Here is a 26,650-nt window from a genome sequence, read left to right as displayed (position 1 = left end):
CCATCACTCTGCTTCATGCCCAGTGACCACTTACTGAACAGATTGAAAAGGATGTGAAGACCTGCTTTTCAGAATGTCAATGGCAGTCTTTCCCACAAGTCAGAAATCTATCTTTGACTTCCTTTTCCCACTTTATACTAATGCTCTTTTCCATGGGGTGACTCCTGACATAGGGCAGCCACCTGTTAATCACATGCCAGCACAAACTAAATTACAGATTTCCTGTGAGCTACCACCTTGAAGTTCATAGTGCTTGCTCTCGGGTAAGTTCCGTTATATGTCCCCTTTTACTTTTTTGTTTGTGTTTTTATGTGGAACTTTGGAGCACGTATGCAAGACTGGGAAGAACAATAAAGGTTAAGACCAGTGGAGGAATTCTGTATAAATAACAACCCAAACCAATTTAATTACTTCAGTGACTTGATTAAAAAGAACTCCAGTGTACAGCTGAGATCTTTTGACGTTGTGATTTTTCATGTTTATTTCAAAGCAACTTGGGAAGTTAGTCTTATAAGTAGGCCTTATTGGCAAAGCAAAGCAAATAAAAAATAGCAAGTAATAAAAGGATGGTTATGGCATTTTAGCGTTAAACTACCCTTTCAGTACATTTGCACCTTCTGGATAAAAGTTCTATAAAGCAATTGAGAGCTTTTGTTAAAAGTATCTCGAATAACAGTGCATAAAATACTTTGTGGTTCCTTCAGCATCAAGATGCCTCGTACTCTGGTTGTCTCTCGAGTTAGTTTTTATGGTACAAGCACCTGGTATGTGAAGTGATTTCACACCATGCCCAAGATGCGGGCCACCCACCAGCTACATGGCATGATGACTCTGCACGCTGAACGGCAACCTTGATAATTGTAAGGCCATGGGTAGTAGCCCCCCAGGGGTTCACAGATCTTCTGGCAATGAGTGTAGCTCCGTCTGCATTCTATACAGCAGATTCCTTCGTGATCCAGTCTCGGGTCAAATGTCATGCCTTCCCCTTCCTGCTGCCGTCAAATAAAAGGTAATTATTTGTGTGTTCTTCACAATGAGAATTAGATAGCATGCACATTATTTTAAAATAAGATCCTGAATGTTACAGTGGTACAAGAACTGAGCATAATTTTCTGTAAGAGGTTTTCAATCTTGATTATAACCTTATAATTCAGAATTCCTTCTAAAACATCAAGGGACCTCCATCTGTCACTGGCAGGAAGTTGGTTTTTTTGTTTTTAATATTACGAAGTTTCTCTATGCTTTTATTTTTATTTATTTATTTTTTTTTTAAAGATTTTATTTATTTATTTGAGACAGAGAGAATGAGAGAGAGAGAGAGAGCACATGAGAGGGGGGAGGGTCAGAGGGAGAAGCAGACTCCCTGCCGAGCAGGAAGCCCGATGCGGGACTCGATCCCGGGACTCCAGGATCATGACCTGAGCCGAAGGCAGTCGCTTAACTGACTGAGCCACCCAGGCGCCCCTTCTCTATGCTTTTAATGAGCCACGATTCCCACTCAGTAGTGACTCAGCTTGTCTTGAGTTAGGCAAACAAAAAGACATTCAGAAGTAGCATTTCTGCCACTACTAACTGAGTGAGTGGAACACTAGTGCCATTTTGTACTGGTGGCCTCCAGGGCTCTTGGAGCACCTTTTGAAAAGTCCTTCATCCGGGCTAACAGATTGCTCTTACAACTGCACTGGCTGAGAACACTGACACCATTTAGATTCTGCCGTCATTTCAGCCTGAAGGTGTCTGTAACACTCAGGAAAAGGCTCCATATAATGTCTAAAAATTCAAGACCTTAAACTTTATTTTCTAGTTTCTATGTGCCATTATTACCACATGAACAAAATCACGGAGTAAAAATCACCTACACAATCCCTATTTTCACTGCCGGAGATACCACAGACCTGGAAGGACCTTGCCCTCCGGCAAATCTATGTATCTGGTTTTCCTTTTCATAGGTTCCTGGGGGTTTAGATTCTGCATTCTCTTTAATATGTTATTGAGTTATATTGCCAAGAAGCCCTTAATGTGTATTCTTTATTCACTTGAAGTCTCTTTCCTTGAGAGACTTGAACCTGGGGAGATGTAGCACCAAACATAGGTCAGGCTTGAACAAAGTGAACCTTGGTAACCCTATCACCTTTGCTGGTACACAAACAAGTCTTAACCTTTTTGGGGGGGTGCTTTTTATTATTTGGAATATCAAACACTGGAGAGTGGAGAGTGTACTGAACATCATCTAGTTTTGATAGTTGCTAACCTTTTGTCAAATGTGCTTGACCTTTTCTGAAGTATTTTAGATTTGAAGTGACTTTAAAGAGAATTGAAGGTATTGTGACATTTCACCCATAAAAACAATAGAGTGCACCTCTAGGGGCGTCTGGGTGGCTCAGTCGGTTAAGCGTCTGCCTTCGGCTCAGGTCATGATCCCAGGGTCCTGGGATCGAGCCCCGCATCGGGCTCCCTGCTCCGCAGGAAGCCTGCTTCTCCCTCTCCCACTCCCCCTGCTCGTGTTCCCTCTTTCGCTGTGTCTCTCTCTGTCAAATAAATAAATAAAATCTTCAAAAAAAATTAAAAAAAAAAAAGTGCACCTCTAAAACAGCATGTTGCCTACACAACTACAATGCCATTATCCTATCTAACAAAATTGATAATTCCTTGACACCATCTGATAGTGCTTATGTTCAGATTTTATCGTCAAAATATTTGCCTTACTCTCTCAAACCATTTTTTTCTTTATTCTTGAGACTTTCCATTTTTTCCCCCTTATCTCTTGAACTAGGTTCATCTGGGACAGCAAAAAGAAAACCAGCTCATTCACTGATTGTAGCTGACTCTTCCAGGGTAGGGGGAGTCAAAAGCCTGTCGGTTGAGACATTGCCTCATCTGAGGGTTCAACAAAGGTTTGTTAGGATTTGAAAGTTGGGAGGAAATCTCAGCTTATTGCCCCAGGATATTTCCTTAAAGGAACATGTGAAGGACTGAGATCATGGGGAGATGTTTCTTAAAGCTGAGCATGAAATAAAGGAAAAACTGATAGAATTGGGAGTTTTTCAGAGAAAATGGATCATTCAAATCTGAAAGCAAGGCAAAGTCACGTCCTGCCCTTCTGTGAAGGGGCTGATGCCCTCTCCCTTGAACCAGATTTAGCTAGCCCAGCTACCTAGGGAATAAACTATATTAAATTTTCTGTTTGCCTATTCAGATTTATTTTTTTACTATTTGAACTTCAAGGAATGAAGTACTGTGGTGTCCTGAATTTTCCAGTAAGCCTTGGGTCATTTAAAAAATACTTTTTGCTCTAAATCTTTCTAAAATATATTAGTCTAAAATGATAACCTAGAAAATTAAATTTGTAACACATGAAACAGTATAGGACTGAATAGGCTATACAGGAAAAAATATGCAAATGAATTGGCCTATAAAAAGATGCTCAACCTTACACATAAAGACAGGCAAGATGAAACAAGAAGAGGATACACTTTAGACTGGTAAAGATTTTTTTTTTTTGAGGTTTGATAATAAATGAGTCCCTTTCATTACCATTGAAGACCTATAGCTGGTTTAATTCCTTGGGAGATAATTTGGCATCCTCCATTAAATAATGTAAAATTCCCATCTCCTTTGACCCAGTAGACCCATACATCCGTATTTATGCTAAAAAACAAAAAATTCCAACACGTGTACAAGAGGTATAATGGGACTAATAGTTAATACCAAGCAAGATCATGCCTACATTGTACCAAGCTGTGCTAAGAGCTTTGCCTGCGTTACCTCATTTACTCCGTCGCATGACCATGTGGGGCATGTACAATGTTGTATACTATTAACAGTATTTTATAGGAGCAAAAGATAGGGTAATAATCTATGTGTCCACCAAAGTAGAACTAGTTAAATTTCCGTACATCTATCTGCACAATGGTATATGATGTGGCCATTAAAATGAATGAGGTAGATGTATGGAGGAGATACAGAACAATCTCCAAAATATTGTAACTGGAAAGAAAGCAGCGTATAGAAGTGTATGATCTTTTGTGTTAATAATGTGTTTGTATGGTACACTTTCTTGTGCAAAGAAAACTGGGCAAATAGCTATTATTAATGTATTGCTCTGGGGAAAGTGAGGTGGAAGGGAAACACATTTAATTGTATACCCTTTTTTACTTTAAGAAAATATATGCATGTATTATTTTTTCATTTAAAACACTAGTTACAAAAATTTACGTATTATTCTTTTGCTCCCTTCACTTACGGTAAATATTTTTTGAGGATTTGAGAAGTTTTTAGCACGTTAGTGCCATGCTTATAAACACCAGTGCCCAGTGTTTCAGTCTAAATTGTTTTATCTGTGTATATGAATCTGTCTCCCCCCTGGACTGAGAGCCTCCAAATGCAGAAGTTAACTCCTGTCTGTGTGCACAGGGCCTGGGAAAGAGCAGGTTCTCAGCAAATGTCTGTTGAATGGGTGAATAAAGTGGGTATAAAGGGAGAAGGAGAATACTTTCATTCCATGTCTTGTCCCCAGGGCACATTCTTGGAAACATTTTTTGAGTAATCAAATTCCTGATATGAATTTGTCTTTACGGATTTGCCTGTGACTCAATAAAGGGAGAGCACAGAAAACAAGTCTGAATAAGGGTTACAACCAAACTGGATTTCACACTACAGAGACCATACTTAAGTGTCTTACCCTCATTTTGTAAACTCTGTGACAAATTCAGATGCATTTTTTTAAATAATTGAGTAAAAATCTAAGTTGACTATTAAGTGCTCATTTGAAGCCTCAAGTAGAAATAACCACCCCTTCAATGTTATGTTCAAGGGATTCGTCTGAGCAGTCATGAAAACATCAGTACGTACATGGTAAGGGTTGTCTGGATTGAAGGGTTCTGAATCCTCTTGAACACTGGGTCTGGTTTTGTTATTTGGTCCTCCGGGGCCTGGGTTGCCCCGTGGTCCACTGTGTGGTCTTCTTGTGGTAGTTGTAACAATTTTTCTTACCAATTCTCTTCTTTCTCTCTGGATTTCTTACAAAAAAAAAAAAAAAAATTGCTCTAAGTTAATTCATTTATTTGGATAACTAAGGAAGTACTATGATTACATGGGTAAAAGCATAAAGGGGTATCAAAACACATTCTTGTCTAATTATTAAAATTTGTATTGAGGATTTTTAAAATAATAAAGCATGTTTCAGAGTCTTGGGTTAACATACAGATAACCAAGATTTGGTTTTATAGTCCCAACTGAGGCATTTTATATTGTGAGCTAGCTAACAAAAACCCATTCTCAATCCTTTTTCCTTACCTGCCTCTCCTATAGGGGCTGAGGAAGTAAAATACCACTTGTTTCCCTAGCCTCCCTTCCAATTAAGAGAGACCAGATGGAACATTTCTGGCCAGTGAGATATAAGCAGAATATATTGGTGCAGTTTCTGGGAAAGCTTTTGCTTTCTTGGTAAAAAGAGGACTGAAACAGCTTTCTCTGTCTTGTCTTCTTTTCTTGAACATAGACATACCTGGGTTATGAGAGCCAATTTGTGACCAGAGGGATAGGCACAAGGATGATAAACCAATATGGTATGGGTAGCAAAACAGTAGGCTAGAAAAAGCCCTGGTGATATCGCTGAGTAGCTACTAATGCCAGAAACCAACCTCCAGACTTCTGACAAAAATCTTCATTTATTGAAACCACCGATGATCAGGTATTCAAGGCTACTTGAAGGCCTGAGCATTCTTCTCTTGTTTTTTTTTTTAGTAAACTCCACACCCAACCTAGGGCTTGAACTCACAACCCTGAGATCAAGAGTCACATGCTTTACCAGCTGAGCCAGTGAGGCACCCCAGCCCTGAGTGCTTTCTTAATGGATTGACTGTATATGTATGAAGCTTTATAATTTTCAGGAGATTTGTTATCTTGGTTGAGTCTTTTAAAATGCTATGGGCGGGATAGAAAAAGCAGATACTTTTATACACAAGGGCATCAAGGCTTAGTAAGACCAAGAGACTTGGCCAAGATCACAGAATGGGTGGCAGAAACAGAAGGCAAACGTGAACTTCTCTGGCTCCCAGCCCAGTACTCTAGTCCCATCACACCACCACAGGGGGCCTGCGGCATGACCCACAGCTGCCGAATAACACACATGGGAAGTACCACACGGCACTGGCTTTGGTGTCTCTGAGTCTCACTTTCTTCATCTGTAAAATGGAGATAATATATCGAATTCACAGAGTACTGATAGAGGATAGAGCTGTGTCTGAGGGTTTTAGCATAACATTTGGCATATAATAAGCACTCAAATGTTAGGTGATGATGATGATATCATGCTGTGTTATTTCTGAGAACTTAGATGGGCTTTACAGCCACGGGGAGCTTCCACGGATAACTTCTAGATTTCTGAGTTCGTGATTGGAGAGGCATCAGGGAGCCCTGGATTCAAATCCGAACACCACCACTTTATTGAACTGAATGACCTCAGGCAAGTTATTAAGTCTCCATGAACCTTGGTTTCTTCATCTATGGGAATATTTGTAGTTACCTGGACAGTTGTTGGTAAAGAGTGGGGACAAAACCTAAAGCTCTGGCACAGTGACTGGTAGCTGGCATGCAGCCAGAGCTCAGCAGCCACCAGCTGTCACCCTTCCCTCTGACCTTGTCCAGCCGCCACTGTCCCTGATAATACAGCTACATGATGCTGATGACCTGCCAGCTTAAGGACCCAGCAGAGGTTGCTGGACCCTGGAGTTGGGGAGTTTTTATTAGAATTAGGTGTTAGGGACCAGGAATCTTCAGAGGGGATTTTATTTTCTTGATTTTATCGTTAAATGTGACTGCATTTATGAGAGACTGAAAAAAAAACCAAACCATCTTTAATGTGTGTAATATTCCACCCTATGGCTAACCCAACAGTTATTTAACCCTTTCCAACTTGGGGCATTTAGGTGGTTTCCACTTTGCTGGTGGTGTACGTAACAGGTCATTCTGGGGTGGGTGTTGTGATGATTGAATACTTAAGCTGTGGTCATGCTGTGGGCGGTGAGGGGCCAGGCTACATCTCGGAAGTAGGGAGCACACTCTTTGCCAAAGGGTAAAGGTACTCCTCCTATCAGTCAGACTAGCACCGGCTTCACGTCTCCACCCCCACCCTCTTTGCCCTGCTCTGTTATTTTTCCATAGCACCTTGTATCCTACCATATGCTTTTCTTATTTTAATTTAGTGTGTGTTTACTGTTTCCCCTTGCTATAGTGTAAACTCCCTGAGGGCAGGGATTCTTGTCCGTTCTGCACCAATGCATCCCAATTACCTAGAGCACGCAAATGGCACGTAATAAGCCTTCAAAAAAGTGTGTTGAATAAATGAATGAACTGGATAAGAGGCTTGTCTTCAAACAAAGTGATTACAGAGAGCTCTACATAGTAGCAGAGTCAGAGGCTTTTGTCCTTGAGTGGACAAGGTGACAAGTGTTGGAGTAGTTCCTGGGAGGTGGAAAGCAAGAAGGCTCGTTCCATGTGGAGGCAGGTGAGGAATCAGAAGCCAGCACTTGGCAAAAGGTCATAGAATTGTGAGTTGCGAGCACACACTGCAGCAAGAGCAGGGATGGCAAAGTGACGGTCCATTTGGCAGCCCTCTCCAGCCCCTACAGAGGTGGCACACTGCTCATGCCACTCCTCCTTACTGAGCCTGCATGTGGCCTCAGGATCCTTCTCAACTCTCTCCTCCCAAGAGGCCACTGCCAGTGGCTTATAAATTGGATCCTATTGGCTTTGCCTGGGTCAGAAAGTAACCATCTTATCCAAGCTTTGGGACATAAGGAGACTTGTGAACTGTAGGAATAAATTAGCGGTGACAGAATCAGAAGCCTGGACTTTCTAAGCCTGGTGAGATTTTTTTAATTGTGGTAAAATATAAAATTTACCATTTTGACCATTTTTAATTGTAAAGTTGAGGGGCATTCCATGCATTCACATTGCTGTGCAGCCGTCTGTCTCCATAACTTCTTTCATCTGGTGAAACTAACTGCTCTCTCTCTATAATCACTGCCCGCTGCCCCTCCAGAGCTTGGTGGTTTTAATGCCTGTATTTGATTTCCGTGCTGCTCTGTGTCCAATAAAATCTTTCAGAAGACAGAGTGTGTGTCAGCTGTGCTGGGAGAAAGGCCTTTCTTCTACACTTGAGCCATAGCTACAAAGTAGGCCTCTGGGGGATGGGTGCAGTGGAGCGACTGGTGGTGAGGAGTGAAAGGACCCCTGGGGACGGAGAAACTCGGGAAGGAGTTGGCCCTCTGGGCTCACTTGCCCTTCACCACCCACAGATAGCTCAAGGGTGTGTTCCAGGCTAGCTCTGAACCCCAGAGGCCCTTCATTTCTTTTCAACGGACCTGGAAGCCAATGCTCAAGCCTTGAACTTGGAAGAATTTCAACCTATACCCAAAGAAGCTTTTGGCTGTCCCATAATTCTAGGTTTGAACATAATAAAGATTCAGCAGTATGACAGCTTCTTAGTCCCTTGATTCTCTGCCGTGGGAATAAAAAAAAATGTAAAATTGAAAGTGCAAACAACTTAGATTAAGGGGCAGAGCAGAAAGAAGGGGGGACTGTCATAAAAATGGCAGATAATGCAGTGGTATTCTATCTCCCTGATCCACTTCCTGTTAACCCTGCTGCTCGTCCCTAAAACATTCATGACAGTCAACCTCCTTCTCTTTGATCTCTTTTGCCAATTACTGAGACGCTGTGGCACGCATCCTGATGTAACTTCCTTGTTACAGGCTCAGGCCTGCGGAAAGGCTCACAGGAAACACATAAACAGAATTCCCAGCAGCATTAAGAGGATTTAAAATGTTACCTTTTGGATATGTTGGCTTAAGCCAGAAAATAGGAAGGTCGCCACAGAGTTCTAAGACTTTAGAACTCAAGAAGCTGTTGTCCTTCACAGGCTGGTCTACAGCCACCCAGATAAGAGAATTTTCTTCATATTTAACTGGCATGATCTTGCCTTCCTGCAAGTAAGTAAAAATGAAATGCATTGAGCAAAGAGGACAGTGAAACATGCTGTGTAGATTATTTCACCTAATAAAAACTTAATGAGAACTGTGTGTGTGTGGTGTGGGGATTTGTGTGTATGGGGGGGTTATGGTATATGTGGGGGGAATGTAGAGTGTGGGGTGGGTGTGGGGGTGTGTATGTGTAGGGGGGTATGTGTGGGGTTATGGGGTGTGTATGTGGTGTGGGGATGTGGGGTGTGTGTGTGTGGTGTGGGGATATGGGGTGTGTGTAGTATGTGCTGTGTGGGGATTTGTGGCATGTATGGAGGGGTATGGTATATGTGGGGGGTATGTAGAGTATGCGGTGGGTGTGGGGGTGTGTATGTGTAGGGGGTTATGTGTGGGGTTGTGGGGTATGTATGGTGTGTGTGGGGTGTGTGTGTGGGGTGTGGTGTATGTGGGGAGGTATGTAGGGCATGTGGGGTGGGTGTGGGGGTGTATATGTGTAGGGGGGTATGTGGGGTTGGGTATGTATGTGGTGAGTGTGGGCATTTGGGTGTGTGGTGTGTGGGGGTGTGTATGTGTAGGGGGGTATATATGGGGTTATGGGGTGTGTGTGGTATGTGTGTGGTGAGGGGATTTGCGGTGTGTAGTGTGTGGGGTATGTAGGGTGTGTGGGATGGGTGTGGGGGTGTGTGTGTAGGGGGTATGTGTGGGGTTGTGGTTTTTGTGTGTGGTGTGTAGTGGGGGGGCGGGGGTGTGGTGTGGTGTGTGTCTTTTGTCTTTGTAACTCTCTTCACAGTGTTGTCTTTGCCCCTCTTGTCGCCCTGCCTTTGGATAACTGAAATGTGTGAATATTGAGTGTCCTGAATGGAAGTGAAAATTACTTGATACCAACTTTGAGACTTAGGTTAATCTGATGTTTTTGATCAAAGATTTTTTGAGGAAAAGCAATTGAACGGACTCTGAAATCCTATAAAGGATAGAGGAGCCCTTCATTTGAAGTGAAAATCCTTTGGGGTTTTGTTCTGCAGCTTCTGAACAACAATGGAAAAAGCAAGTGATTGGTTCTTTAATGTCTTCAGTTCAAAGTATTATTTAACATAAACCATTTCTACATTTCCCAGCTATAAAAAACACATTTCAGATGTTCCTTGCATCAAGCATACCACTGAGATTTCAAAGCTAAATCCTGGATTTTCTTCTACAGTGAGATGCTGAGAACCGTCTGATAACCCAGGAGACAAATTTATTTTGCCAGGTTGTTCCTTTCATATATTTATTAGTTTGCAATAGGTTGGAGAAATTAATATGTTTTCTCCATATTTTTAGCTAAAAGCAGCCCTTCATTTATACTTTCTCGACCCCCAGGCTTATGGTTGCATTAAAACAACTTAAAGTTATTGGAGGATGCTAACACTCAGGTAATCCAGTTATTTACCTTAAATTAAATGGCTCCATCCAGGAAATGAATGCTCTTTGGGTATAGCAGCTTTTTAAAGTTATACAAAACTGATGAAAAATGTATGAGATCAAGTGGTGCATAAATCTACCCCATCATAACCTAAAGTGTGCGGGGGAGAGAGTGGGGTGGTAGGGGTAATGCAGACCTATGCATCTTACAAGCTGGCAATGTGCAATCAACTTGGGGCACACGGCCTCAGCTGCCTGCCCCATCTCTCCTCTCCCTGCCCCTGCCACACAGTCCTGCTTTTGTGTGAGGCGGCAGTGTCCCCGCCCCCAGGAGAGACGCCAGCAGCTAGGGGTGCCCGCGTGACCAGTTCTAGACTATGCAGGTCACACTGAAGCATGCTGGGGTGCTGCGAAGCCTTCTACTTTTCCTGATGAGGATAAGTCATGGTTGACACTGCTCAACCTCTTCCTGACTTCCTTACTTGAATGCATGGTTGACGGTTGGAGCAGGGACGGAAAGGCCACAGACATCAGCAGTGCCAGCCCCCAAGCCGACACCGGCAGCCCCCTCCCTCCACATGGCCCACTATGGAGGAAAACAAATCCTTTTGTGTTTAAGTCACTCTGTAGTTTTCTGCTACTGACAGCTGGACACATTCCTAATTCACGCAAACATGTTGCCTGAATTTGGCTTTGTCCACCAGAGGATCCACCAAGCACGATAGAAACAACGCAAACACAGGAAAAATCAGCCTCTATGGTCTGAGAAAAGAATCAGATGCAGACAAAGCTGCAAAATGCTAAACCGTTCATCACCGTGAATTATTTCTATATTCAAGTAATTATTTTGAATTGTTATTTGAAAGAGTGAAAAACTGAAGATGGCTGAAGTATTCAAGAACAAAAGACTTTCAAATTATAGCCATCTGAATATGTAATATATCCATTATAATCTACATTTTAGAAGAACTAAAGTGAGGGTAATAAGAATGTAGAAAAATATAACTTCAATTATGAAAAGAATATCACACACCCGCACACGACAATAATTCACCAAAACATTAACGTTAGTATTAACATGAACATCTGTGGAATTAAGCCACTGTGGGTGATTTTCTTCTCTATTCTTTTATGTATTTCCCAAATTTTCTGTAGTGACCAAGTATTGTTTTTAAAAAGGAAAAACAAAAAAAAAAACCCACTTGTTTTTAAAAGGCCCTGGAAAAGTACTGCAAACTTAGGATTAGATATCGGTCAGCTGCGGCTAGAGAGCTGGCTCTTTCGGAAGGCAGGGGACGAGAACTGCTTCTAGGTCTGTTGACAGAGAACACGAGTAAAGGATTCCGCTTTGCAGAACTTGAGTAATAGGACTGTAACAAAATGGTAAGGCACTAAGAGAAGCTCAAGGCTCAGATCGAAGGCAGGCTGGGTGTCGTTTTTACAGTCTGTACTATAACGGCCAGCTTTAAAAACTCACCGGTTCGTTGTAGCTTGTGTTTTGTTTTGTTCTGAGACACCTGAGGCTGCTCTCTGTGACAGCAAACAATCAGTTTCCAGGCACCTTTGCTTACCCTTATTTTTCTTCCTTTGCCTCAAGGGACCGGATGCCTTACCTCCCTCTCAGGGATGCAGGGAGAGCCAAAGCTGGTCATAATGGAATTAGTAATTTGTAGCAGCAACTGAGTAGTCATTATCCAGTGCGTTCTAAGCCCCGGAGACAGGAGGCAGACCCTCGGTTTGTAGATGACAAAACTGAGGCGCAAAGAACTGAAGCCACATCCATAGTGAGCGTCAGAGCTGGGATTCGAACCCACATTCTTCCAACTCCACAAAGTCTATATTCTTCCCACTGCACTCCGCCACAGCGCAAATGGGGGACAACAATCATGTAACCGCTTCGTAAGCCCTAAAGCATCGGATAAACTTTAAGGTATTAGATGTGTCTTTAGAACTCTGTGCGATTCTTAAAGTAAATTTTTATAAAATCAAGCTCAGAGGCAAGTTGTTCATAATAAATGGAAGAATTATGCTTAAAAAACCTCACGCGTCTGAGACGTAGGAAAGGAATTAATACAGGTTAAGAAGCTTCACTGGGCTGCACTCGAGCCAAGGGGAAGAAACTGTAGGGGAGCCAGCTCAGCTCAGAGTAGGCACAACGGTTTGATCTCCGCGCCCCCCCCCCCCCACTCCCCTGGCAAGTTGTCTGGCGCCCAGGGAAGGGGGCCCTGTCGCTGCTTTCCAGCACAGGTGTGGTGATCAGCCGCTGGAGATTTTCAGGAGGAATTCCCACACGGAGTGGAACTGAGGCTAGAAAGCTCCCGAGGCCCCTTTACTGAAGAGTCTGTCATGACAAGTCCTTTATATTGTTTTCATCACTAATCAGACAGTCCCCCCCCAAAAAAATTAGGCAAACAAGGGCCATGTGAAGACTGAGCCCCTTTATGCGCTTTAAAATATGGTTTACCGAAACCTTTAAGGATACTACATCATATAAGTATGATCTCTGGGGATCAACAAGTAGGACCAAAATAGTTTTAATTTCTTCAGCAGAGAAGGACTAGAACTTATGTTCTGGTCATGAAGCTATCCAGGAACCAGAGACAGAAAGGGCCGTGGAGTCAAACGATGTCTGTCAGACCCCCTTGCTGTCACGCATGCCGAGGGTACCCACCAGTTCGGAGGAGATGCTCTGTTTGGTCACGGTGCCCACCTCTGGAACGCGAGCCTTCACCTGTGCTTTGATGTAGCACTTCTCTCCTCCAGCGAAACGGATTCCAGTGATGCCCTAGGAAAGAAAAGTTTATCCACCTATCCATTCGTTCATTTATTCACCAGGTATAAGGATGACCAGAACAGACGGGATGTCAGTACTCATGGAGCTTACCTCGTAGCGTTATTTACCAAAAATAAACAGAGGCGAAGTCAGGTGGTGGTAAGTGCCACAGAGAAAAATAAAGCAGAGTGTGAGGCAGGAACGACAGGATGGTACTTTTGACAGTGTGGTCGGGGAGACCCCTGCCAGGGGCATGTGAGCTGGGACGGAGTGTGTTAGTTGCCTCATCAACCCTGGCAGGCTCCAGTGAAAGGCTGCCTTGTCCAGGCAGCCTCCTCAGATCCTCCCAGGTGAAGAAGCGGGCTCCTCCTCCCCGTGACTTGTGCAAACCTCCAGCCTTCAGTCCCTCGTCTGGCACTTAGCTCTCCGTGCCTGTGTGGCCACTCCTTGTCGAGGTTCTGTCCCCACTCAGTTATAAGCCTCTTGACATTAGTATCCGAATCTTTTTCTTTTTGGGGATCCCGTAAAGGTTCTCGGAAGAGGTGTGCCCAATTCATTAATTCCATGAATTCAGATTTTTTTCCTAAGTCACCGAGCCAGGGAAATAGTAAAGCTTCCTACACCACCAGGAGCTGACCTTTGTTCCTAGACCTTCCCGGAGGGACTTGGATGCTTTGTTTTTGTCCCCTGTGAGACTCAAACAATGTCTCCTCCTTGTCAGCCTAGGGACCAGCCTCAAGGGAGACGTCAGCCGCAGGGCTCCAGGCTCGGCTGACCGCTCAGCCCCGATACTACGGCAGGTGCACGAGGCCTGACAGTACATTCTGTCCCAAGAGTGTTTACTTCCACCCTGGTGGAAAGCTGGTGGATTTCATGATGAGTGAGTGGCCAGAAACAGTGGTAAGGCCTACAGATTTTATGCCGTAACAGCAGACACCCACAGAAATCCAAACATCTCAACTTGCTGATCTTCCGTTCAGTTGAGACAAATGTCAGGGAGATACGGGACTTGTTCCAGTGTCAGTGCAGCAGAGTGGGGGGGAAGAAAGCATCAGAAATCTCGGGGTCCTGGCTCAGGACTCAGCCCTGTTCCGTGAAGAACAGAGGACATTCACGGCAAGTTCTACCCTGTGTAATCTGAGAGCCAGCAGCCCTACAAGGGCTGAGGGGGGGCGTGCCGGAGCGCAGAGGAGGAAAGGCTCCTTCTTCCTAAAGCTCCTCATGCTCCGCCTTGTGGCCTAATGGGCCATGTTCACATATGTGACACATGAGTCCTAGCATCACCTCTCACCCAGGGAGAGGGGCTAGCCATATCCTTGCCCACTCCAGGAGGAGGGACTCCCTGCGCCAAAACCACCTGGAGAGATTTAAAACCATCGATGCCTGGGGCTCTCGGCAGAGACTCCCATTTAATTGGCCTGGGGCAGTGCCCAGACGGCAGTGGGCTTCAGAGCTCCCCACGTGGTTCTAAGGCATAGCCAGGGTGGCCAACCACCAGTTTAGGGAGAAAAGAACTTATTCAGGGTAACAAAGTTGTTAAATGACTGAAATAGCCTGCCATAGACTGAATGTTTTTGTCCCCTCACCCAAATTCCTATGTTGAAACTCACCCCCCCGCAATGGGATGGTATTTGGAGGTAGGGCCTTTGGGAGGTGATCGGGTCATAAAGGCAGAGCCCTCGCGAATGGGATTAGTGCCCTCCTAAAAGGGACCCCAGAGAGCTCCCTCATGCCTTTTGCTCCGTGAGGACACAGAAGATGGGCCAACTGTGAACCAGAAAGCCGGCCCACAAGAAACACTCATCTGCTGTGCCTTAATCTCGCCCTGCCCGGCCTCCAGAACCGTAAGAGATTTCTGGTGTTCCGAAATCACCCAGGCGCTGGGCGTGTGTTACAGCAGCTTGAACGGGCTAAGACACAGCCTTCGAATCCAAGTTTCTTCTGAACCATCAGCTCACAAACTTCCCCTTGCATCAAAATCACCTGGAGGCCTTGATCCATAAAACAGTGTTGAACCCCAGCCCCGGAGTTTCTGACGCGGTCGGTCTGAATAGGGGCGACACTCCGCATTTCCAGCAAGCTCTTCGGTGCTGCTGTGGCCACTGGTGGCCCAGGGAACACATCTGAGAATCACTGCTCCCTGCTCTCTCCTGAACACCTGCTGCTCTTATTCTGCATGTAAATCTAGGGCTCACAGTTTGAAAAACAGAACGCAGTGGAGGGAGGTGACGCGCTATGTTCTCCTCACTTGCAACCCTCATATCCTCTGAATGTGAGCTGCAAGGGAGGAAACACCATATCACCATTACCATATCCCCAAAGGATTGAGCTGATTCTGTTGAAGGATTCACAGCCCCGAATGTGAATCTAGTATTGAGTTAGTTCTGACGGTCTACATGCTGCAAAGAGAACTGAAACTCCACAGGGATGGGTCCTGTGGGAAGGAATTCACACATATTAACCACCTTGTCTGGTTACAGATCCATATCAAGCAGCCAGATATATTAAGAGATTAAACAGAGGGAATGGGAAAGCACAGGAAAGCCAAGCAAACCTCATGTTTCTGCAAACAAACAAGGCCTTAGAAGCTGGTGATAATGAAGAAATTTGCTACGAAAGATAATGAGTGCAGAGTCCAATGCTCTAGCTAATTTTTTTTCTTAAGAGTCCGGCGATCTCATTTTAGCTGCCTGTTTTTTCTGTCTAGAGGATCCCATGGATTTCTGTGGCTTAGACCAGAAGTTTCCAAGAAGGGCTCCTTCCCCCAAGAAGGCACTTTGGAAATCTTCCAGGGAGTTTTTGGTTGTCACAAAGATGGGGGCTCTCCTGGCCTTCCGTGGGCAGGGCCCAGGGCGGGGGGCCGGGTCGCACAGAGCCCGGGGAAGTCCTGAAGAACTGCACGCCCCGGGGCCTGGCTGGAAAACCAGGTTGGAAGGATCTGTGCCTAGAACCTAACACACTTTTACATATCAACGCAACATGACTTCTGGCACAGTCTCAACGCACGAGGGCGTTCTGAAGAATGCAGTCACTATGAAAATGGAGACAAAACGGTAGTTTGTTCCCTGTTTGAGAAAATAGCCTGGTATTTAATTTGCCAGCACACACTTCAGTCAGGCTGCATTTTCGGCTGTGGCACTGACAGTAATGTACCTACCGGAGCAAGCCCATGACGTCATGATGTTTCTGAGTTACATCAGGCTGAGCATTCGCATCCGGAAGTCCAAGCTATGGTATAAATTACTTCTGTTTTCTTTTTCTTTGGTGTTCTAGTTGGGGCCATATTGATTTTTTAAACTTTTTTTTGAGTATAGCTGACACACAATGTTACCTTGGTGTCAGGTGTGGAAGATGGCGGTTCAACAAGGCCATGCGTGATGCTGTGCTCACCACGAGTGTAGCCGCCCTCTGTCACCGAACAACCTGTCACATACACAGTATATTCCCTGTGCTCTGCCTTTCGCCTCTGTGACTTACTCATTCCATAACCAGAAGCCTGCTCTCCCTCTCTCCTTCACCCATTTTGCCCATCCCCTCCTCCCTCTCCCCTTTGGCAACCATCAGTTTGTTCTTTGTATTTATCGGTCGGCTTCTGTTTTGGGGTTTTGTTTTGTTTTTTTTCGTTTGTTTATTCATTTGTTTTTTAGATTCTACATGTAAGTGAAATCATACAGTATTTGTCTTTCTGTGACTTATTTCACTTAGCATAACTCTGTCTAGGTCCATCTATGTTGCTGCAAATAGCAAGATCTCATCTTTTTTTATGGCTGAGTAATATTCCACTATATATATATACCACATCTTCTTTATTCATTTATCGATGGACACTGGGTTTGCTTCCATATCTTGGCTATTGTAAAAAATGTTGCAGTACACATAGGGGTGTATATATCTTTTTGAATTAATGTTTTCATATTCTTTGGGTAAATACCTAGTACTAGAATTATTGCACCAAATGGTATTTCTATTTTTAATTTTTTGAGGAAGGGTTATATTGATTTTTGAAATCACTAACCTATCTACCAGGTAGTTTACACTATTCTTTTTTTTTTTTTTTATCTTTTTTTTTCTCCAGCTTCTTAAATTCAAATTTTCAAATATACACAATTAAAAGAATTGGGTAGTGAACACTTGTATATAATTTTTAACCAGGTTTTATGTTATATAAATGAGTCATTATGCCAGATGGGTTGGCTTAAACCAACAGCATTGATGCTTCTGAGGGTAAAACTTTTTAGAATGCAACTCATACACTCTGAACAAACCTCTTTTTATATTCCTTGGGGTACTGACAAAGACCCTCCTTGACCCACCTCTAGTCAGTCTCCTCTGAGTCTTCCTTTTGACTAGGCCCCAACCATGGGCTCTGCCTTGGCCAGTTTATTCCAGTTTTAGCAAGAATCCTGCTGAGTTGGCCTTGGTCTGACCACGCTTGATACCTGATCACCCTGGCTTGCCTTTAACAAAAATCCCGTTGGTTCAGTTTAGTAAAGAACCACTCTATCTCTTAGTAATTTTCTATCCACCAATACCCTTACCCTACTCCTTGGCTATAAATTCCCACCTTTCCTTATCGTATTCAGAGTTGAACCCAATCTCTCTCTCCTACTGTAAAACCCCACTGTAGTAGCTCCCTTTGAATATGATCTGCCTTCCTATTTTTAACAAGTGGCCTGAATAATTTTTTCTTTCACAGTGTACAGCTTGGAGCCCTTTGTTCAGGGCTATTCCCTCTCAGGAGGGTTTTTTTTTTTTTCCCCATTGGCTCTACTAGAATCTTGGTGGGGTCCTAGGTTAGCAGGGGAGACTGTTCACGGTTCACAATTTAGAGCCTTTCCTAATCTGCCCCCACCCCTCTTCTCCCCTTCCCCACCTTCCGCCACACTGGGCTACTTAGAACTCAAGAGTGGGGCTGTGCATTTGTATTCAGCACTCCTCTCTGGGTCTGGAAAGCCCTGCTCCTACGTCTCTGCTAGTTGAAATCCTAATCATTCTTCAAGACCTGATTCAGCTGTCATCACCTCTGTAAAACCTCGGCTCCAACCCCCTAGTTACCAGCAGCTAGCTCCCTGCAACCATCAGTGTTCTTTGTATTTATAAGTCTGATTCTGTTTTGGGTTTTTTTTTTTACCACCCCTCCCCGCAAGTGTGTTCCACTCTGTTCATAGCTCTGTCACAGCATGTTTCCCAGGCGGACCTGAAGTCACTTCTGCATGGCAGGTCCTTGAGGGAGGGACCAAGTGTCAGTCATTTTTGCATCCCCCGTGCTTAGCACTGTCTCCTGCACACAGTAGGCCTTGATAAACACCTCTTGAATCTGATGGGTGATTTAAAATATAAGAGAAGGGGCGCCTGGGTGGCTCAGTTGGTTAAGCGACTGCCTTCAGCTCAGGTCATGATCCTCGAGTCCTGGGATCGAGTCCCGCATCGGGCTCCCTGCTCGGCAGGGAGTCTGCTTCTCCCTCTGACCCTCCTCCCTCTCATGCTCTCTGTCTCTCATTCTCTCTCTCTCAAATAAATAAATAAAAAAAAAAATCTTTAAATAAAATATAAGAGAAAGTAATAGTGGGGGTACCGTCGTGGCTGAATCATGTGTTTTCAAAAGCCCAGGCTTGTTTAAACCCCTAACTGGTTCTATCCATCAAAAAAATGTCCTACTCACCAGTTCTGACTTAGAGAAATGTGGAAGCTATCAAAGAGAATTGATCAGTTTATAAAATATCTGTGGTTCTGTTGGCCTATGAGAACAAAACACAATCAATACCATTATTAGAACCGAAGGATTATAAAACAGAAATATAGGTTTGGGATTAAAATATTTTAAAAGTGTATTCCTGATTCATGCATGTTTGAGAGAGATGGATCTTTTCTTATTCATCTGTGTAGCTCCCTTTGCATATCTTGATCTTGTGACACATCATAGGTATTTAGTTCTGTTCTGGATTGAATGATGTGTGTGTGGGAGCCACATTTTGTCATCTTTCGTTGAACAGTACAAAGAAAAAATGCTTTTACCTTGTCCTGGATCTAGCAGTAAAAGCCTTTAACAGGTCCAGAGAAATTATCTTTGTGCACTGACCAGAACCATTTGCAAAGCTCCGACTAACAGGTCACATCCAGGGCTGCAGAGCCCACCCCTCCCCCCTCCCCGCCAAGCAGAGCCCACTCTGAAACATAGCCAGTCCTTGCCATCAGCAAGGAATACCTAACATCACCTATCACCGGGGCTCGAAGGTTAGCATCTGTTTGGTATTCAACAGGACTTGGCATCAGCAAGGGGAGTTCTTTCATTCAACTGAAAAGCATCTCTAGTTTTTCTCATCAACTGGAGCAAGGTGGGTCGATGAGATGTTTGTAGGCCAATAAACTATCAGAAGAGTCATTATTTTCAAGTGCCTTTTTTCATTATCGAGTCTCACCTACTCCATCTACAGGTGTAACAGAACACAAACAGTGATGCCTTTTCCTCATCTTTGAACATGAGGAGAATAAGATATTTATGTGGGCCAACAGGAGAGAGGGCCCCGAGTGCCACTGTGTTGTGGACGTATGCCGAAGCACCAAAGCACCGTCACAGAGCTTGAGGTCTCAAACTGCCTATAAGCTGGACTTCGGGAAACAAATGTGTTTGCCCCTTTCAAAGGAGACTCGAATGTTTTATCTGTCATTGGCCATGGTCAGAAAGCATAGGATTATGACAGGGAATTTCTCCATGCTAGTTTTCTGGATTAAATGGGAAATCTGAAGAACGGAGAGAAGTATGTAAGTAGATCCCACCTATTGTTGATGAGATTGTTAGGTCATTACAATTTCCCTCCTCTCTGCAGGTTCATGTTTCAGACCTTGGAACATTCTGGGATGCTTTGAGCATTTTATTCACTGTGTTACAGAAAGCTGCTTGGAAAGAAATAGCTCTTTCCAGTCCTTCTGCCAAGACTTTTTATAGAGTTCCAAGTACCTGTTCTTTTCAGTGCCAGGGTGTTGTTTTTTTCATTTTGAAACTATAAAGGACAAAGAGTGGTCCTTTCTCAGAGACAATATGCTGCATAATGTATGTGAATTAGTGGCGCCATGACTGCCATAAAGGACAGTTACCATTTGGTTGTGTGTGAGAGATGTTGCTTCTCCCTGGGTTGGGAAAGCCTTCCAGGCTTGCCTTGGTTAAACTCTCTAAATGCATGAAATATACTTACATTCTGGAAATCATTAACTTCAATTGCTTCTTCAGCTCCACTTCCCATTTTAAAGGTCTCCAGGTTGTTCCCAGTATCTATTTCCATTGACCCGTCTTGTAATTTCCCATTGATACTCATGGTATAATGGACATTGTAAATCTAGAAGTGAACACAGGAGTCAGGGATGCTTTCCTTTTAGAGCAATTCAGGGCTTATCTTTTGACCTGCAGTACATGAGGTAGCTTTCACATTGGTTAGAGATACACCGAATCATCGTTAATAGTAATATATTTACATATGAGGGCTTCATCCATACACCAATCATTTAATACAATAATTTCTTTAAGAAATACCTTAAAAGTAAAAGCTTTGGTAGTCTCCGATACTTATTCAAATAGCTCAGTGATTTGCGATCCTGGCCACGCATACAGGTATCTGAGTAGAATCTCCAGCTACCGTGCATGCGTGTCCCGCCTGGATGAATCAAATCAGACCCTGTGGGGATGGGGGTTGGACATAGATCTTTCTTTTCCTAGGTCAATTCTACGTTGCAGTCTGAGTTGAGAGCCATCGATGGATAAATGGTTAACTGGGCTGTTAACTGAACAAGTCTGCAGTGGCACCTCAATTTGAAAGGTTTTTAAAAATCCTCTGGCTAAGACTTGACCCGGGGTATGGCATATAGTGAGGACCACAGACAGGGCTGGGATATGCCTGATAGAGAGCAACATTTGTGGACAGCAAGGTCAATGTGCACATCTGTTTCAGCTCAAAGTGGGAGTTAGTCATTTTAATGACTGGGACAGACATCTGGTGTTGGAGGGCATATTGTTAGGAGACGTGTGGGGGAAGAAGGGAGGGAGACTTGGCATCAGAGAAGAGCACTGGTCCACGAATCAGAAAAACGAGTGGCCACACCACTTATCCCTGGGTCTTGGGAGTTGCTTTGGGTGTAAAGTGAAGAAGCTGGGCCTCAGAGATGGTTTTCATTTACGTCCTTCGAGCTCTAAGGTTTCACAGAGGTGGCCCAGAGGTGATGGTGGCAGAGCAGGTGGGACTGTGAGGGTCGTCCTTTCTCTCCTGTCCACCTACAACTTAGCCAGAGCGGCTCTACTTGTTATCTGTGTTATGTGTTGGATTTCTGAGTAAAATCTTAAGAAAAATAACTCCATGAAATAGTTGTTTTTTTAGTTTACCACTAAATTAGATCATCCAAAGGGCTCTCTTAGTTTAGACATCTTGTTAGTACACTAACTTACAAAATAATTCACACACTGCTCCTGCTCAGTGTGTTGTTGCCCTGCTAGAACTTTCTCTGTGTTGTGGGGTAGTAGGTGGGTCTTCCCTTCCCTTGCCTTCCCTCTTCCTTTTTCTGACTTAGAAGCATATGTGTGTGTGTGTATCTCTCTATATCTTATATAACATATAAGATATAAAATCTTTAGGGGCCCCTGGGTGGCTCAGTCGGTTAAGCGTCTGCCTTAGGCTCAGGTCATGATCCCAGGGTCCTGGGGTCGAGCCCCGCATCAGGCTCCCTGCTCTGCGGAGAGTCTGCTTCTCCCTCTCCCTCTGCCTGCCTCTCTGCCTGCTTGTGCTCTCTCTCTCTCTGTCATAAATAAAATCTTAAAAAAAAAAATAAATAAAATCTTTAAAGAGGAAGGACTGAGAACTGATGAGAGACACTTGCTACTTAGTGTCAGGTCAGTAGGTCAGAACTGCCAATAGCTCAGATTCAATTCAAGTCTGATTTTCTCCCTCATTATAAAGAAAGACTGCTACATGGACAGACACTGGAAGAAGTATCGGTTATTACCAGATCATTACTTGTGGAAAACTCATTATCACGAGACCCACAGAGCACAGTTTTATTTTACCAGCAGAGATGTAGAATGGCTTTGCAAGCCAGTTCCCTTCCGGGCAACAGCCTTCATTCAGGGGTACAGAAAATACTGGCACGCTATTTCAGCCGGCCCATCTCTCCGTGCCCTTCCCTCCCCCCTGCACTTGGATCCCTGCGGTATGCTCTCCCCCACACTGGCCTGATCATAAGAACCACTTCTAGTGATTCTGACTTAGCGGAGTTGGAGCAGAGCCCACCAGTCTGTTTGCACTTTGCATCTCAGGAGGTCCTCGTGATCAGCCCAGTTTGGGAAGCCTGTTTTCTTTGGCTGAGCTGGTGCTTTCTGCAGGTAAGGTTTAGAAAGCGGGCTCTGTTCTGTCCCTGGGCTCTCTGAGCAGCCACTCTTCACATGGGCTGAGTATGATGGTCAAAAGGAGTATGGCAGACAACATTTGTGTGAGTTCCTGCTGCAACAAACGTCCTTCGCTCATGCAGTTTAGAGGCTTTGTGTGTGTGTGTGTGTGTGTGTGTGTGTGTGTGTGTGAGAAAGCACTGCACGTAAGCTTCTACTAGTAAGGCAATGCAAAATTTCAGAAATGAACCGTTCCCAAGTTCTTCGCAAAATTAAGGAGACAAAATTATAACACTAGAGGGGTGGTTTGTGGTCCTAATTTTACTTTCCTCCACCACCGCCCCTGCCACCTTTGCACGACAGAAGCTCCCTGACCAGCCATAGGACTCGCGTCACTTGTCACCTAGCCTTAGCCCATCCTATAGCAGGAGCGTGCTGTGCACGGGGCAGCGGTGAGAGGTCTGTGCCCTCGTGAAGTGAATGGTGGGAGGGTCCACAGTCCAAAGCTATTTCCAAAGTACTGGGCCCTGAGCTCAGGAGGCTGGGCTAGAAGAGGAGTAATCACATTGTCTGCTCTGAGCCCACGGAGCTGTTAGTACCTCAGGCGAGTCTCTAAATACAGTGAAGTTTATTATTTGCCAAAATTCTGCCCAGCACGGTGCCTTTTACGGCCAGGAGTATTTGCTAGTGAGTTTCTAATGAAGCCTGGGTTCTGTAAGATTAATGACATAATGTTTGGGCCACTATCTAGAAAAATCAGTCTGAGAATAAAGGCCTCAAGCACTGATCTCATCCCCTCCTCCCACAGGGCAGGGTTGTCACTTCTCTCTTATTGGTGGGGCTTTCCCCATATTTCAGTACCTGTAAGTAATCTAGAGTAGCACCAAATATTTTGGGATTTGTAAAAAAAAACAAAAACAAAAAACCATGATTTTCTTCATTCTTCTGCCTGTACAGGAAATAGAAATAACTTTGATTGTTGGCAATAAAATGTGATTCACTATTGCTCTGTAGTCTTAGAATTTAATACTGCTCTCTTGAACCAGATTCTTGTGCTGAAGTACGAGATGAAGAAAGGGAGCCCCACTTAGTCAGGATGATCATTCGGTCTCTCCTTTTATAAGCTTGTCAGTTAGTTGTATTTGCCTTGAATAATTAGATGCCAAATGGTATTCATTTTAATAGACATCATGTCTAAAATCTCTACCATCCCCAAAACAAAGCAAAGCTATTTTTATCTCCAAATGACCTAGGCCACTGAGGTTTTGTCATCTAAAAGACAGCATTTACATGCGAATACCATACAATTTCCCAAGGGATGACAATCTCAACCCTGCTATTAATGGAGATGTAGATCTTGAAATTGTTCTCCTGTTCAGATTTGCTGCTTTCAAACATGAGCATCTGGCCTAACTTCTATATTTAAAATACAAATACATTAAGGCACTTTTCAAATATACACAAAATACTGTGCAATTCTGATCTTACAAATCGATGCTTGTAAATTTGATATAGTCTCCAAAACAGACTCAGTGCTAAATGGCATGATTATCTACAGTAGGCATTTGAGTTAAAAATACAAATTATGCAGTGACTGCAGAAGATGTGATGTGTAAAATGGTTGAATTGCTTTCAGCACCATTTTCTCTAAGTACTGGAATTCGTTCATGCTTTGAATTTCATGGTGGGGGGGGGGTGACAAACACCAGTCACAGATCCTCTGAGGGCAGTGATTAAGAAAAAGCCCTTTGTGTGCATCCTGGAGATGGAATTCTTTTCCATTAGTCGAAATAAGCTTATACCAGGCCTGGCAATGGTCATCAAGATAAAATGCCCCCCTTTACATAGGTGAACAAAACTCAGGGTACGTAGAGAACACCCTGGAATTATGCCCAGTCACGTTAGAAGCGCTTTGTATACTCGTTGAGAGCTGGTGGAGCTTTAAAATAAACAGTTACATACAAAGACAGGAGGACAGCCATCAGTGAATCATGTACCATTACATCACACGTGACTAGGCCAGAACTGATTTTTTAAAGAGATTTGCCACCTTTAACGAAGTTAGCCCATTTCTTTCCTTAGGGCAAGAGAGAAGGGAGCATTCCTGGACAGGTCACACGCAATAACAAAAACTCCCCCAAACTCTTGAAAGGTCAAATTCATCCCCAATACTGGGTCTGAATATTCCCTAGGACTATCTTTGTCCTAGGTTCTTAAATTCGCAGGCTTTCTCGGCTGGGAAAGGCCTCGGAGATGATTTAGCTCCATTTCTTCCCCAAGGCTGAGGCCAGAGAGTTGAGGTGCCTCCCCACAGTCTCAGGACTGCTCGCTGCCCGCGCCAGGCTGAGATGCGCAGAAAAGGGCCTTCCTCCAACCGTCCACTGCATTCTCCCGCTACTCTACGTTTTAGTATTCTCCCTTAAAGCTCCGGCTTGCTTTTCTACGAAGCCGCCAAGAGCAGAAAGCAGCGTGGTGGTGGCGCAGGGAAGAAGGGAGAAGGTGCCCCGGGGGACCTAGAGGAAAGCCTCAGCAGGGGCGACAGGGCCCCCGCGGCCCAGCGCTCTGGCTCCACCTAGGGGGGGACATGCGGGTGACCTGAGGGCCCCGCCGCCCCGCGCACCTCCCCGGCCCGCGCGCCGCCCTCTGGACTTACGTGATTGTCGCTCCCCTTCCAGAAGTAGAAGGCCCCGATGGCCCCGAAGAGCAGCAGCACCGCCCCCGAAATGAGGACCACAGCTCCGACCTTGAGCAGCCGCGCGGGGCTGGAGGGCTTCACGGTCACCGTGGCGTACGCCTGCGGGCCGGGGCCGGGGAGGGTCGGGGAGGGGGGACCGGTCACGTCTGCGCCGCCCGCACCCCGGCACCCTCGCCGCCCTCCCTCCCGAAGGCCCCTTGTGCTCAGGCGTGGATGTGCGATAGGCAAACTTTCGGCGGAGCAGGGCCACGGCCCCCTGGCTGTGCACGCTCCGCCAGCCACAGGACTCCCCCTCCTGAATCCCGTCCCGCCCTCCCCTTCGCGCCCGTCTGGGGTCCCGAGCCCCCTGCACACGCGCAGGGTTGGGCACCCGCCTCCCGCATTCGGTGGCGCAAATCCCTGACTCCGGGCAGTGCGCTCGGACGCCCGCGCCAAGCCGGGGCCCTGCGTGTTTCCACTGACCCGGCAGCGGGACTGGGGATCCCGAGCCCTACTCACCGGGGGACTGCAAAACTCGACGTCGTCAGGCCCCACCAGGGCGATGGGAACTTTGTCGGAGTTTTCTGTCATGGCTGTGGCCGGAGGAGCGAGACACTGGGAGGCTCCGCGCACGCCCTGGGCTCTGTCCTGGTGCCCCGACGGGCCGGGCATTTCAACGCCGCGCACACGCGCGTGTCCTCACAGTGCCGCGTCCCGCCCGGGCCAGCCCAGCCGTCCCCGCCCCTTCCAGGGCCTCACCTCTCTCCTTCCTTCCCTCTCCCGCCCCAGCAGCCCCGTGAGCTCCTCTGGCGTTCTGGACGCTCCCCCTTCCCGCCCTCTCCTGTCTACTGCTCCCCCTCCCCCAGAGCACCCTGAGTGTGTCACGGTGGGGACGGAGATGGGGAGGGATGGGTAGGCCGAGGATGCTGAGAGCTGCGATCCTCAAAATGTGAAAATGCCAGGACTCTTTCTACCATCCAAGGATCTCTTCAAATGTCAGAGGACTCTGCTGTGACAGCTGGCTGGAGGCCCATTTCCTGACTTTGTGTGCGGGGTGGAAGCTGGTGGAACCCGACAGAGTTTGGCATTGCTGGAGGGCCCCTGGGACCAGAGCATGGAGTAGGGCCCAGAGATGGCCCTTGCCACCCATGTCTCTAGAAGGTCTAGGAGGAGGGTAGAGCACTAGCAAAAGTGAAAGCCAAGCAGAGGGGGCTGGAGGGAAGGAGTTGGGGAGACCAGAAGAAGAGTGCATTCTGTTTGGTTAAGTGAGTTAAACAAACAAATCAACAATGGCAACACACACGCACCTCAAAAACATTATGTCCAAAGGAATACCTGAAACATATATTTTTTTAAAAAGCAGAACGGGGAGGGTGTTTTTTCACTTTCGGAAATGCCATCTGTCAGTACCAGGATGACATAGTACCTCATTTGCAGCCGGGCTCCATTAA

At 45.3% G+C, this 26,650-nt stretch overlaps 1 protein-coding gene across 3 annotated transcripts; it reads right to left on the bottom strand.

The window, feature by feature from the left end:
* Nucleotides 1–471: 471 nt before the first annotated feature.
* On the bottom strand, nt 472–25,949 carry CNMD (chondromodulin). Of its 3 annotated transcripts, none has more exons than XM_045869546.3 (7): nt 25,719–25,947; nt 25,179–25,319; nt 20,352–20,492; nt 13,057–13,170; nt 8,834–8,987; nt 4,852–5,018; nt 476–992 (listed from the first exon to the last, which is right to left on the bottom strand). In XM_045869546.3, exons 1-7 carry the CDS (start codon nt 25,869–25,871, stop codon nt 780–782), a joined length of 1,083 nt encoding a protein of 360 aa, XP_045725502.2. In that variant the 5' UTR covers nt 25,872–25,947; the 3' UTR covers nt 476–779. The 3 variants fall into 3 exon arrangements, with proteins under 3 accessions (XP_064442098.1, XP_045725502.2, XP_064442097.1); XM_064586027.1 differs by having other exon boundaries at nt 477–989; XM_064586028.1 differs by lacking the exon at nt 25,179–25,319 and having other exon boundaries at nt 472–992; nt 25,719–25,949.
* Nucleotides 25,950–26,650: the final 701 nt, after the last annotated feature.

The sequence above is a fragment of the Mirounga angustirostris genome, unplaced genomic scaffold (assembly GCF_029215605.1).
Source record: "Mirounga angustirostris isolate CCGP_5_RB_7025 unplaced genomic scaffold, mMirAng1.0.hap1 SCAF_3, whole genome shotgun sequence".
NCBI lineage: Eukaryota > Metazoa > Chordata > Mammalia > Carnivora > Phocidae > Mirounga > Mirounga angustirostris.
This window is presented reverse-complemented; position numbering and strand designations above follow the sequence as displayed.

Excerpts from the sequence above, each read along its gene's own strand:
- CNMD (XM_045869546.3), bottom strand. The coding sequence starts at position 25,871 with ATGCCCGGCCCGTCGGGGCACCAGGACAGAGCCCAGGGCGTGCGCGGA. Across the intron at positions 25,320-25,718 it reads TCGAGTTTTGCAGTCCCCCG|GCGTACGCCACGGTGACCGT; the intron begins GTGAGTAGGGCT and ends CCCGGCCCGCAG. Across the intron at positions 993-4,851 it reads ATCCAGACAACCCTTACCAT|CAGGAAGGGGAAGGCATGAC; the intron begins GTACGTACTGAT and ends ATTTGACGGCAG.